At 39.8% G+C, this 15,201-nt stretch overlaps 1 protein-coding gene across 1 annotated transcript in view; it reads right to left on the bottom strand.

Annotated features, from left to right (window-relative positions):
- The window catches only part of LOC308411182 (septin-9-like), a gene marked incomplete at its 5' end in the record, with an annotated part of 82,840 nt that extends 81,989 nt beyond the window's left edge, over positions 1 to 851 (bottom strand). Inside the window, one exon of the mRNA XM_080904968.1 lies at positions 646 to 851. Within this exon, the coding sequence (XP_080761094.1) occupies positions 646 to 667 (22 nt within the window). The remainder of the gene's footprint in view (positions 1 to 645) is intronic.
- Between the last annotated feature and the right edge of the window lie 14,350 nt (positions 852 to 15,201).

Raw genomic sequence — 15,201 nt, 5'->3', positions numbered from 1 at the left:
AGTAAACTGAACCACTGAACTTGTCTGATGCACAAATCAGATCACTCTTCAGGCATTAGTTGGGAGGAGTGAAGGAGCTACACCATAAAACTATCAATCAAGCAGATTAACAAGCCAACTGACGTATAATCTGACTGTAGGGTTTTGTAGTATTTCACTGTGAATGAAATATGACCTGCTTTGGTGACACACAGAGCAGCTTTCATCTTGTTCGTCTAAGCATGAAAGAAACTCACATTTGAAAAAACAAAAAACTGGGCCAGGGTCTGTGCACCACCTTTCTGTCATGACGTCGTAGCCTATTTTTGAAGGGTAAAGTCTGAGAGCACAAACATGCAAGAAATGCTTTACAGCCACACCCACAGATCCATGTGTGGGCCCCCCTCTTTCTTTCTTCTTGCAAAGGGGGAATTCAAAAGGAAAACTTTTAGAAAAAAACGTGGGTTATTAATTGTTAGAGCTGTTTAATGTTTACCTTGTCTCCCTCTTTTTTTCCCCCCATTCTACAGTCACACTGGCACCTAAGCATGCACAGTTTATAAGGCACAGCCTCCTCCCTGCAATCAGGCTATAAAAGGATTTGGTGCTATCTCACGAGATAACGAGTTCCTGAAAGCTGTCACCACATTTAAGAGCTAGACTTACCTGTGAATGAAGATTTCTTCATGATTCTGTGAGATGTTTCCTCTCCTGGTGGTTAAGGGGGTTCTTCACTTTGACAATCTAAGCTTGATTATCCGCTCTGGTTTCTCAGAATGTGTAAAGTTCACTTTTGCATCCGTAACTTTTGCAGGTTGTTTCTCTTTGTGCGTCTCTTGTTCGCCACTGATAGACGGTATACTAAACAACTGCAATAGAGCCTTCGTGGTGCAGCTAATACTAAATTTATTCCGCCTTTATGTCTAACTCTAACTCCTTGGGAAGACACTCTTCTGGAAGTGGATACAATCACACCTGCGCTCCTAACGCACGCCCAATCCATGAGCGGGAGTGGTTTACTGTAACAGTGAGGGCTTTCACCTATCAAAGCTCAGAGGTGGAATAACTGAGCGCGATATTTGGGGAGGTGTGGAGAAGAATTATTTGAAGCACAGTTAACTGGTGAACTGGGAAGCTTGGTGATCCGAAAATTCACCAGTGCGCAGGTTTGGACTATTGCGCAATATGACACGATAATGAAAAATCTTACAATACCCCCTATCTCTCATTTTCTCTGTGTGTGATAATTTATCAGTTGCTGGCATCTCTCTCTCACACACATACAAACACACACACACACACCACCTCAGGTACTGTGTGGGCAGCTTTGTGTGTGTGTTTAGTGTAAGGATGTGGCCGGGTGGTGCGTGGAGGTGGAGGCGGAGGGGGGGGGGGCTTTTGTTTGTAGTATAAATCTTACGGCTGGGTAGAGACACGCGAGCAGTGGAGCCCACATCAATTCAAGTACTCAGCTGCGCCCGTGACCTTTAGCCTCTCTAAATTCCAAATGTCAAACTGCAGCAACCTGCTTCGTGTTCGTGGGGCCTGACTTCACATCCTGCCTCAAAGACCCGCACGTCTGAGCTGCAGAGACCTCTTGTGGCTGCTGCTGGCTCCTCCTCCTCCTTTTCCGCTCAGGAGTCTGCTCTTATGTACAGCTTAACGTTATTTATTTATTTATTTTAAAGGACGTGGCCTTTCATATCCGGCATGCTAGAGGACACAAAATCTCTGTCCATCTGTGTGTTTGCTTATTTCTTTGTCTAACCACTGCCTTTACACAATAAAGCGTTAAGCAACCAGACTGGGCACACAGGTACCCAGTTGGCAACTGAAGGTTTTTATCTAGATCAGATATTATGGCAGCATCATGTTGTGTGGTAACCTCTTGCAATGGGTTGAAATGACCTGTTTTTAGCATTTACGCACATACGCATCTTATGAAAGCACCCACTTGTTTGAGTTTCACAACAACATCTCATTATGTTCACAAAAGGTGAACTATGCATTATGCATCATGATGCTATTGTGTTGCCTAGCAGCCACCTTGCAGCAGACTATAATGACTTAATTTTAATCTGATAGAAAAAGATATTGCACTCATAAGTCTACCGTGATTAGTGTGTAACTTGTAGTCCAACAAGCTAATACATTCTCATAAACTCAATTCATTAAAAATACACAGAGTTCATGTGTGGAAGCCACTAAGTTTCTCTGTCATCTTGAACACAGCAGCCGAGATGGACATCACTCATCTGCCTAATATGCCTGGAGACCGGCTGAGGACACAATTCGGCAAAGGTGGAGGTGAAAAAAAGTTGCAGGCGTTCGTGTCCTGTGGAGGCAAATTTTAATTCATGCCTCCTTGATCACCAAATAAGTGAAAATGCGAAGGAAGGAGACAACGTGACAGATAAAACAAGAGTAAATAGTGGCACAGTTACGGAGAGAAGGATTTTAAAAGTGACCTCAAAGTCCCCCGTCTTCTGCTTGACCGCTAATTCAATCCAATGGTCTAAATGTCATGTTTTTGATCATTTGAGGGGATTAAAGCACAGTCATAACACTACAGCTACAGCCATTAGAAAGATTTGTTTGTTTGTTTTTTAAGCAAAAAAATGTTTTTAGCTCCTAAAAATTCTAATTTGCAAATATAATTTCCAAAAATCTAGACAATTAAAACACGTCTGTCCTACACCAGCCACCACAGCTAGGATTACGCACTTAAATTCGGGAGAGGTGGGAAAACAGAACTCAGCTGGATCTACTGACCTCTAGTGGTGGGACTTTACACACTGTACCTTATAAAGTAATGATCAAAACGAAAAACGAATAAAATAATGTTTGTAAAAGTATGTTTGTTTAGAGGATGTCTAACAGTTGAAATTGTACCTAACAGTATGGATGAATACTATAGTAGCTAAATTGCTAAATAAAATTATGAATAAAATAGTAAAAGTGTGGATAAATAAAAAAAAACTGTTAGCTAACCATGAAGGGTACATAAGTTAAAGTGGTCACATTGACTTAGTGTTAAATGTTGTGGTTATTAAAAGTGGACAAATGGTTTAAATAGTAGTTATACACCATGAATTTTTAAGGTACTCCAGATGAAACTAGTTGAAAAAAGTCCGTCTGTGAGCATAATACCAAAAGTGCTTTAACTGTCAAAACGAGCATGACTTATGTCACATGTTAGCTAATCTTGTACTTCTTGTAACTGACTTGTTGGCTCAGCAGCTTCCACCTTTACCAAAACTGTCCTTTGATAATATTTTTGTTTTAAAAAAAGAAAAAAACAAGGTGTTTTTCAGTGCCTGTTTAAGAGCACCTTTGCTCACTGCGGAAACACGCCTTGCTGATGCTTTGCACTGTGCTGACGGTGACAAGTGGGTGAACGTACAAGCTGTGTGACCCAGAAAAAAAATAAGACTGAACTAGATATATTATCCATCACAAGAATAAGTGCGTACTCTGAACAGATGGGGCCCTATCCTGCATTTTGAGTTTTACTGTAAATTATAGTGTGGTTACATGTTTTTAGCAACATATATTAGCACCTTTAATAACTACAGCGTTAGAAATGAGGAACTAGAGTGGTGTTATCCTAAAATAAAAAGCTGCCAGTCACAGTAGACCGAGTAAGGCCAAACCAGCAAAACACAGAAATAAATCTAATAAGTTAAACTGCTGTGTTTTTCACCGCTCACAACTATCTTTAAAATGTAGGTTTTCCAGAGAAGTGGCACAAACAAGTCAAATGAGTCATCTCTGAAACCAAATAAATGTATGGGTGATGCACACTCATGATCAAGTGTTTCTGTTTTTTTCTTCACTTCAAAAGGTTGATGCAGCTCTGTTATGTCAGGTCTCGGATGCTTTCTTTTTTTCTTTTCTTTTTTTGTCGTCAGTATCTATGCAGATAATAACCTTGGAGAACCCTGAGCCTCAATCACCTGGGTTTAAGCTGCCACTGAAGGTTTAAATAAGAATAAATCTGCAATGTAGGAAAACATAACAGCTTACAGTAAATAAGAAGATAACCAGGTCAGTTTTTAAGTGCTTTAATTTAAAGCAGTTCACTCTGTGTGCGCTGATGTCTTGGCTCACATTAGGAGACATGACCCCTTTGTTTGCCTTCAGCGGCCACAAACCTCATCCGGACTTCGGCAGTTAAGGGATAATGTTCCATAAGTGCTAATTCAGAAGCTCTGTGTACCAGATGGAGCAAACTCGATGGGCCTTCAGGAAGAAAGTGAACTCCACTGTTCAGTGGGATCTTAGACTCCTGCTTTGGCCGTTAACTTTGCTTTTAGTGCAGGACGTTGTGCTCTTTGAGTCGTGAGACTGAACATATCAAACCATTGATTAAGCAGCTTCTAAGAATACAGTTTGTAGCTGACTAACCTGTGAAATATTAAACCGAACTGTTTGCCTTGATCCTCAATCCTTATGCAATATACACATGACATGGTGTGGTCACACACACACACACACACACACACACACACACACACACACACACACACACACACACACACACACACACACACACACACACACACACCAGTCTACAACACTATGTTTAGACCATTTTTTTTTTGTTTGTCTGTGATCTCAGCCTTGCTCTCTGCTTCTATTTGCCCCACAGCAAGCTTCAGTTTCACCAATAAATCAGCTTAAAGCTGCTCCAGTCTACCTGCTTTGGCTGCTTTTGGCTGCTTCATCACTGCCAAGTTATCTCAGCAGCACAGCTAGGATGCAGCGTAAAACGTAAATAATAACCAAATGTAAGATGTTAATAAAATGACATGAAACTTTGACACAGACATTGTTTTTGAATTCTGGTGTGTTACATCATCTCTTCCTTTAACAACACCCTGTAAGCATTTCAGAGCTGAGGAGAACAAATGAGGTAGTTCTTTATAATGCAGTGTTTTCCGTGGCTGACAGGTCCGGATGATAACAATGCACATAGACTGCTGCTTTTATAACACTTGCAGAATGTGGTTTTGAAACCACAGCATCTTCTTCTTCCTCTTCTATATTTTTTGCTGTCTCCATCTTAAATTGTTTTCTTTTATTCAAAATTGAAATAAATGTATTACAAAATAATTAATAAACAGTTGTATCACATGTGAATTCAATACAAATTTCAAATATTTTAAAAAAGCATTAAAAATGCATTGTGCTTTATTACTTTCCACCATAATAACCCAAAACGACTGGTAAACACTGATGTGTTACGGTTAAATCACACGCGTCACATTATATGGCAGCCACTGTGTGCTAATTACTAAGAAAACATCTCCACCACAGTATACACCGACACAAAGAAGAATCAAATGTCACGGTGACAAGCTTTGCAGCTTTCCTGCCGAGCAGAATCGAGTCGAGCATCTGCAGCAGACACTTTGCCCCAGCTTTCCTGGTTATACGATTGAACGCGCACATGCTGCATCAGCACAATCAGATAGTGTAAAACCCACACTGCTGGATGTGTAGCTGCTTAATAATGAGTAAATTGTTTTTCTTATTCAGAATCAGAGGCTGGGCCTCCTCTGGTGTTAGGCCAAAGCCACATCCTGCTACTGAACTTGAGTTCCAGGTGAGTGTTATCGAGGCTGGATCTGTGGGTTCACAGCTGATGCACAAATGAGAGAGCGTTAACTTGAAAACATGGAAAACACCGATCAGAGTGCTATTTTCAGCCACACAGTGCAAATCCAAACCATTCACCCTTCAACACCTGCCTACACATCTTAAAAAAAAACACCGAGTGAATGTCACCGGTTTCCACTATTACCCTAATTACAGAAAACAGCTTCTGACAAAATGCTGAAGGAAAAAACAAAAAGCACGAGAAGTGCGTAACGAGTTACGTGTCTACAGTTCTTTTATTCCTCAGCGTCTGATCAACAGCTCAGACTCTGAAACCTGAAAGGGAAGTGGGAAGGAGGTTATGTTAAAGCAGACTGTCTGCAGATGGAGCTTCAAGCCGTTTTTGTTTTTTTGTAAACACCCACTGGCAGTGTAACACTGCAGCAGATTATTATCTGTTACTGATGTTTTCAGTATTTTAGGACTTCAGGTTTAGAACACATGCTGTTTCCTGTTACAGGTTATGACAGGTACAAAAACCGCCGCAGTTGCTCAATAACAAATTTTTTGTACTTGTGCAAATCTGCCTGAATTCATCCGCACTAGTGAACAAGACGGAAGATTGTATTTTTTATTTTTTATTTTTTTTGTAAAGGCCATATGAAACTGTGGTGGAGAGTGCTCTCGGGTTCTTGGCTCTAACTTGTTTTTCTTCGAGCAGTCTCAGTTTCCGTCTCATGCTCACCTCAAAAAGCATGTTTTCCACACCTCGCTGGACTTCTTGAAAGTGGTCTGCCTGTAAACACACACACGCACGCACACAACAGCTTCCACGAGCATACATTGACATTTAACCCACAATCACTTAACTTAAACCCAAATTCACACTTGCAGGCTTCGGTTGCCCTTTCGTGCTTCAGAGGCAGACTCGTTTTGTGACCACAGTCATGCTACACAACTACATCCAACTTATAGCGCTTGCACAATAGTGCCAGATGAGATGCTTTCTTTTGTTTTTCTTAGGTTATTGTTGACTCATACGGCACATCTCATCCCTGTGCTTAAGTAAAACTTGTCTTGACTTATTTTGTTTAAAGTGCCACTTCAGTTACAGTGCTTGAAAATCCTCCGCTTGCTTAAGAGAACACATGCACTGGCTTGACTCAATGCTGGCAATAAATTATCATGCTGAAGTTTACAAATGGCTGTTTTTTCTTTATTTGGTTTGAGGTTAACTTTAATTTTCTAGGATTTAATACTCTGAATACTGATTTATCCTCGAATAATAAATGAATAGTGGGAGAGGCATTAAAATAAGAAAAAAGTTGGAAAAAAAACACGTTTGATTTGATTTGGGATGTCAGTGACTGAAGGGTTTAAATTCAAGCCATGGGACAGTTGTAAAATAGTTATGAAATTATTCAAACTTGTATGGCAAGTTGAGCGCTGTGAAGGCAATTTTAGAGATTTTAAAGATTTACCTAAGGATGATGTAGTTAACGTCTAGTAATTTCTTCAGGTGCCCACGTTATCCTGCATTCTTATACCACTTCATTGCACACTGCAAGTCTGAGCATAAACTGAGCTCCGTTTTGCATTAGACCGTGATGCCTGCAGTTGTGTGAAAAAGTGTTTGCCCACTTCCCGATTTTCTTTTTTTTTGTATGTTTATCACACTTAAATATTTCAGTTTGTTAACACAAGTAAACACAAAATGCACTTTCTAAAGGAAGGTGTTTATTAGTAAGGGGGGAAAAAATCCAAACTTACATGGCTTGGAAAGATGAGTTCAATTTCTCTAGCCGAACCCAGGCCTGATTACTGCCACACCTGTTCTCAATCAAGAAATCACTTAACTAGGACCTGCCTTACAAAGTAGAGAAGACCAAAAGATCCTCAAAATCCAGACGTCATGCCGCGATCCAAGGAAATTCAGGAACAAATGAGAAACAAAGTAACTGAGATCTCTCAGTCTGGAATAGGTTATAAAGCCATTTCTAAAGCTGTGGGACTCCAGTGAACCACAGTGAGAGCCATTATCCACAACTGGCAAAAACATGGACCAGTGAAGAAGCTTCCCCGGCAGACCAAAATGACCCCAAGAGTGCAGCAACGACTCATCCAAGATATCTCAACAGATCCCAAACCAACATTCAAAGAACTGCAGGCCTCACTTGTCTCAGTTAAGGTCAGTTTTCATGAATCCACAAAAAGAGAGACGCTGGGGAAAAAATGGCCTGCATGACAGATTTCCAAGACTAAACCACTGCTGAGCAAAAGGAACATAAAGGCTCATCTCAGTTTTGTCAGAAAACATTTTTATAATTTCCAGAACTTTTTTGGAAAAATACTCTGACGACACAAAAGTTTTTGGGAGGTGTGTTTCCCATTACATCTGGCGTAAAACTAAAACAGCATTTTCAAAAAGGAACATCATCAACATCATACTGACGGTAAAATACGGTGGTGGTAGTGTGATGAGCTGGGGCTGTTTTTCTGCCTCAGGACCTGGAAAACCATGAATTCTGCCGTCTACCAAAACATCCTGGAGGAGAATGTCCAGCATCTGTTGATGACCTCGAATTAAAGCGCACTTAGCTTCTGCAGCAGGACAATGATCCAAAACACACGAAAAAGTCCCGGGATGGCTTACAAAACTAAATGAAGACTTTGGAGTGGCTTAGTGAAAGTCCTGGCCTGAATCCGACTGAGATGCTGTGGCAACACCACAGCATCTCAAGTGGAAACCCTCCACTGTGGCTGAGTGGGGCAAAATTCCTCCACAGAGCTGTAAAAGGCTCATTGCCAGTTATCGCAAATGCTTGATTAAAGCTGTTGCTGTTCAGGCTGGAACAACCAGTTATCAGGTTAGGAGAGGGCAATGACTTATTCACACTGGGCCATGTAGGTTTGCCCCCCCTTTCATAATAAACACTTTCATTTAGAAACTGCGTTGTGTTTACTCGCATTATCTTTTTCTAATATGTAAATGTGTTTGATGATCTGAAAAGTATGACAAATACTTCCCCAAAAAAAGTAAATCAAGAAGGGGCAAACACTTCTTCACACCACTGCACAGTAAGATACTGTAATATGTGTAAACAGTAAATTACTGTAAATGCCAAAGGAGTGTGGGAAAGTACCTGCTCACTACTGTGATTCCATTCACCGTGGTAACCTGGCTGAGAAAAAAATGGCCAATGAGAGAGAAGATTTCTTTTAAAATACTAAAAGGTTGGTATAAAGTATTATTGTTATTCATTTACATGTATCTGAGACATTTGTAAGTGCCCTGTCCTCTGACTTGTTTTGTTGCCCTCTGCCTTGCAGTCTGTGACTATAAAGTAAGCAGGGAGAAAAAAAGTTTTCATGTGGTATTTTGATTAGATTTTTTTCCTCTCAGGGTTGTGGTAGAGAGGGTTTCACAACATCTGATTTTTTTTTAATTACTGTAAATGAAAAATACAGTATGTTACTGAAAATACTTTTTACAGTAAGTTACTGACATCCAGCTGCCTGTAAGTTAGGAAATTACTTTAACATTTATAGCAACCCTTGGTAATTTTTTAGTTATTTAATTTTTTTAATTTTTAAATTAACAACCATTTAGAAAAATGACGTTGGTTGTATTATAAATCTTTTACAGTGGAAATGAACACAAGCTTTAAGAGCTAAAGTGTTACTTCTTTGGGATATGATGGAAACATTTTAAAATTATAACAGTTTTTATCGTCCTAGCATTGCATTAGTTTGACTAGTTTTTTGACTAGTCCTGTTGTTAAAATCACGCTAATGTATGAAGACATGTAGACATTGCACACCAACATATCTGGTGCTGTATTAACACGTGGTAACACTGTTGTATTATGCTGTGAGTTTGTACTGCTGTAGTAATCTCAGTGCCACGTCTTACTAAAAATAAATAAATAAAAACTAACTAGATTCATATGGATGGCAGATAGTTTATTAAGATGAAAATACACAGTATTTTACAAGACATTCGTGTCTTCATTTACACTAACTGTTTTCTGGCTTATTTCCCTCTTCAGATACTGGAAAAATCAACACATGTACACAAACACATATAAATTCAATTCATTCAGTCCACCCCACCCCAAGTGAATGTCCCACCCACCCTGCCTCACACTGCAGCGACTGTACACCCCAAAGACATCACATATTGCATTAAATTATATATATATATTTTAAAAACGTTTAGTAAAAAAAGCAAAGTTTTTGAAAAACTGACAACAACGATTAACATATTTACAGTTACAAACAAAAAAAACAACCTCTCCGCCTCCGTCTGGGTACATCCCAAAATACCACTGACAAGCCTCAATGTTGACAATCCTCTTATAAAGATTACAAATAATCTACAGAGCAAGTGTTTTTGTGTTGCACCATTTTACCTCACTGTTGCTCTTTAACAGACACCCACACAGGGCATGAAGCGTGAGAACAGACCGAGCTTACACCACAGTGGTGCCGAGAGTTCACGGAGTTTGGCGTCGACTCTTCAGCGCCTGATTGTGCCGCGCATATCCTCGTAAACATCGTTGACCGGGACTTGTCTTTTTTTCACTGTGCTGCGCAAGGGCTTGGTCTGGGAGGGAAAAGACAATGCCGACTGTTATTTGCAGGTCACGTTAAGCGATTTGATTATTATTCGCTGAATTTTGTGAAGCTTGTTGTTGCTGAGATTTCAGTCTCTCTTCATCTTTGTAACAATACAATTTCTAAAGAGGAATTGTATGATTATACGACTAATGATGTTTTAACATTTACACACAAACACAGATGCTGTCACATCAAAGCACATACCTTGATGATGATCCATATGAGGAAGACCGTGAGGACGACAATGAGCACAGCAGCACAGATGACCACAGAGACCAGGACCAGGTCACCCTGGGACTGCCCAGTGCACACAGGACTTGGTGCTGGTCCGCTTTCTAGAAATTATATTCATATGTTATTAAATTGTTTTTAGTGTAAAGTTGTAAATATTTCTGTTTCATTAGGATTTTTCCCTCCATCTGTATTTTTTCATTCTGACATCACAAATTAAAAAAAAAAAATAATTCAGAGAAATCAAATTTAGAGCCACACAAAAGCAGAAACGCTCCATTTCTGTAACACCAGTCTGTTTAAAAATGAAATGAAACACTTTCTGCCTCTAATATAAATAACAATAAATATAAACAGTCTGATATTGATTGATCACATGAGTGATTAGTTCTACATCTTCCTCTACAATACTTTGGTGGATTTTGTTGTAAAGCACATGTTGAACTCTTACATGGTTTTTGTATAACATAAATGTCCAGTGGAAAACTTTCAGCTCTATATAAGCTCTAAATAAATTGTTCAGACTCACCTGTCACCACCAGCAGCACAGACCCATTGCCTCTTGAGGTTTTGAGCTCATAGTTGCTGCTCATTTTGTACACGCACCAGTACGGTCCTGTATCATCCAGGGTCAAGTTTTTGAGGAGAATATGCACATTGGGGACTTGCCCATGAAACTGAAGTCTGTCAGTAAATTTTTGGTTAATAGTAGATTTTTTTGAATCTGTCAAATAAAAAATGTCCTCCTCCTCATTGAGGCCTCTCTTCAAATACAGCATCTCCTGATTGGAAGCACTTTTGCACTGGATGGTGACTTGCTTTCCAACTTTTATCCGTATCACCTCATAACCATCTGCATAAAAAAAGACAATACTTACAATCATATCTCACAATACAGTTTGGTCAACATGAATGAACTCTTCCTCCTTACATCATTTACTGTAACACACCTGTCTCAGCCTTACCTGCAGCAGTCCTAGCTGTGCCATAGAAGCAAAGGATGAGAATGAAGAGGCAGACAGCAGACATGCTGACAGTCAGTGTCACTGAAGGCTCAGTCAAAGTCTAACTATTCAACAGGAAATGTGTGCATGTTTTTACCACAGCGCCTGACACACTTCTTGAAAGCAACACGTGACGTAGTGGTAACAGTGAGTGACAATGAAAATATAAGCACCGTGCATTCATTATCACTGGCAGAGCATTAAAGCCACCTTTAATCTGAGGTCAAACCAATTTAGCATTTTAAACTTCTCTGGTTTTCAGGCGGGGTATTGTCACTGCTTCATATGTTTTAGGAGCTTGCAGTTGCTCAAAGGGGGGAAAGATGCAACAGGACAAAGACACCCGACAAACAAATACATTAATATGCTTTTCTGCAAAAATAAAGAGCTTTTATTTAATGATAAAATTCCTCAGCTCCTCGGGTCACTATAAATGTGTGTGATCTGAATGAAAACGAAACTGTTCTACATCAAACATTTCTTAAGTATTGTCTCTGGGTGATATAGACTATGTATGTTTATGCAGTGTGCACAAATCGTGTCAAAGTAGGCCAGGAGATTGTCAACAGAGGCTGGAGGGCCATTTTTAGAACACTTACATCGCCCCCTAGCAGCAGAAAAACAGATATTTGGTGTTAACCACAGACTACTGCAGACTGATGTTTATCTTGCGAAGTTTTCACAGCCCTCTGAGTACTTAGCAGGAACTAAGCTCACTGCACAATTCAGCAGCTCATCAAGCCACCTTTTAAAACACTAACTTGAATTAATTGTTTCCTGTATGACTGTATCAGTATTGCACATTGTTGTGGAGGGATTTTGGCCCACTGTTTTTTGCAGTGTAGCTTCAGTTCACTGAGGTTTGTAGACATTTGTTTATGTACAGCAGTCTGAATTTCCCACTAAGCATTTTGATAAGCTTGAGGTCTGAACTCTTACTGGCTCATTCCAGTAGCACTGTTTTCTTTTTAAGTCATTCTGCTTTACATTCTTCCTACTGCATGATATCATTTCAGACGAGCCTTAACAGTCAGACACATGGCCTCACATTTGACTCTAGAATACTTTAGTATACAGAAGAGTTCATGGTTGACTCAGAACAACCAAACCCAAGTCATCACCCCTTCAACAACATGCTTTGTTAAAGATGCAACTTTGCAAACCTGAGCCATGCTGTCACGTTCATTTTACATAGAAGAGACCCTGGCAACCATTTAACACAGGTCATGCTACTGTTAGTGCTTGCTTTCTTTGCAGTTTCTCTGAGCATTGCACAGTCTGACCTTGAGATGAATTCATTGGGAAATCCACTCCAGGAAAAACAATTAATGTGTGCTTCAGATTTCACTAGTGCTTGCCTGGTGGAAGCATCCTCTTTCATCAGTCTGTCATAAACTCCCTGCCTGCTTGCAATCAGCCTTTACTTTACTACCATCTTGTGGCTGCAGTTGCTATAGTCACAGGAAGCAGGCTTGTCTTTGACCCTACTGAGATCCACAGGGCGTCCCGTCAACAAAGGCTTAAGCTTTTCAAGCTGAGATGCAAGCAGGTTTTTTTCTGCTTGCTTTGCACGTGCACATTGTGGATCAACCTCTGGTCCTTGATGGGAGACAAGTAGCTGCTGGCTCTGACTTCACAGCCTAAAGGGGAGTGTCACAGTTAGTGCAAAAGACTCAAAAGCTCTACAAGACTTTAATTAAGACTTCTGTATTCATAACAAGTAAGAATTTATTGCTAATATTACATAATAATATTATCAAAATATTACCAAAGCTGCTGTCCAAACAGTGGTTTTCAAGTCTTTTTCTTTTTGTCAGTTTAAGGCCGATTACCACAGGGTGGTATGACAGGTAAGATTGACTGTTCTCACGGGTTGCTGGCACATGTTCACTGAGGTTACTTTCATGGGTGTATTCCCAGATGTATTTACTGGGAATGCTTTTCTTCTGCTACTCAGGCTCCAGATACAGACAAAGTCTCTCCAAATCCACATGTGATTATGTCTTCGTGAGTGCAAAAGCAAGAACAAGTGATTAAAACGAGTCTGAAAGCTGAACTTTTACGAGCCATGGAGACAACCCTGTTAAAACCTCTGCAAAAAACTTCCACCCAGATAGAAATCCACAAATGTTTCTTTTGTTTAATAAGCAGGGAGATTTAAGAACTGCACACATTCATATCCACGGATGACTTCATGGGTATCATAAAGAATGAGTTAATGGTAAAAACGCCACTGCAATTATTTTTGTCCCTCAAGTCTGCTTTGGTCAGGTTTCCCCTGCGTCTTTGTTTGAATTCCTGATAAACGACTTTAAACAAAAATAACAAGAATTTCATGTTTTATTAGAAAAGCAAGCAACTTTAAAAGACAGGGACTGACTCTAAAAGAAAAAAGAAATACATCTCAACAATGAAACAGATTCGTGAACAACACAGGGTCAGATACATAATTAAATCAAATGTCCATCTGAACAGGAACATCTTTGGCTGTTTTGTGTTTTTTTAAAGTTACCTCTAAATCATAAAAACCAAGCTAAGTTTTTCTTTTCTTTTCTTTCCTTTTCTTTTCTTTTTTGAGCCACTACCCCAAAAGGCCCAATCTCGATCTGTCCTAAAATGAGTCCTTGTGTTTCCTTACTGAACTTATGCATAAACTTTATGCCTTCAGTATGTATCTACAATGTAGAAAGTAGTAAAATAAAGAAAATACATTGAATGAGAAAGTGTATCTAAAGTTGGTTTGGTTTCTGGATTATTTAAGATCTCAGACGTTTTCAGCGCATCATGACACGAGTGGTGCACACGGGGACTGACACAACCAAGTGGTTTCTTGAGTAATGATTTCAACATGTGGCAAACCCCTGACTTTCTCTGTCTATGTGTGGTTTGGATCACATAATTATTATCACTGGTTTTCGTTTCTACTAGACATGGACCAGCGAACTTGGCTTGCAAGCTGGATCCTACCATAGATAACAACACCAACACTTTCTCTCCAGGCTGGACACTTCTGTTACAGTTTTTTTTGTTTTCATCATAATGAGCCTTTATCTTAGTCTGTGCATGCGTCATATTTTCCTGTGCTAACTGACATGCAAAGTGGAGTCTCTCGCGAAGACTGCTAACCTAATCGAGAGGAAGTTAAGGAAAGTTATTCCTTGGTCAGAATTTTGGGAGCCCAAAGGTAGAAAACAACTTAATCAGGTCCTTTATAACAGTTTTGGCTTGTAGTGTACATAATGGGACAGCTTTTGGGAATCTTTTCACTGAGCACCTAGCCATAAATGTTTGAACAATATCAACAACATCATCAAATTTACACGATCGCTCAAGAGTAACCACACAAATAGGGAACACACTTGACACAGGGAAAACTCTCCCACCAGCCGAGTCATTTCCCAGAATAAATGAGACTCCTTTAATCAGTAACTGGTAGGTCACGATGACCTTCACTCTATTGCTATGGGTGAATCTCATACCAATACGTCTGAGTTACAAGCAGTTTTATCCAACAATGGCAGGACAGTGTGCAACATAAATGACTGATGCACACCTGTCAGACCTGTTGAATAGAGAAATCACCTAAACAAAAGCTGTCTGACAAAGTGAGATAGGCTCAAAGATTGAAAAAATCAACACATCATGCCACAATCTAAAGAAACAAATGAGACACAAAGAGACTGATGTCTATCAGCCTGGAACGGGTTCCAAAGCCATTTCTAAGGTTCTGGACTCCAGAGAACTACGGTGAGAGCCATTATGCACA

This window comes from Rhamphochromis sp. 'chilingali' (genome assembly GCF_963969265.1).
Source record: "Rhamphochromis sp. 'chilingali' genome assembly, chromosome: 15".
NCBI lineage: Eukaryota > Metazoa > Chordata > Actinopteri > Cichliformes > Cichlidae > Rhamphochromis > Rhamphochromis sp. 'chilingali'.
This window is presented reverse-complemented; position numbering and strand designations above follow the sequence as displayed.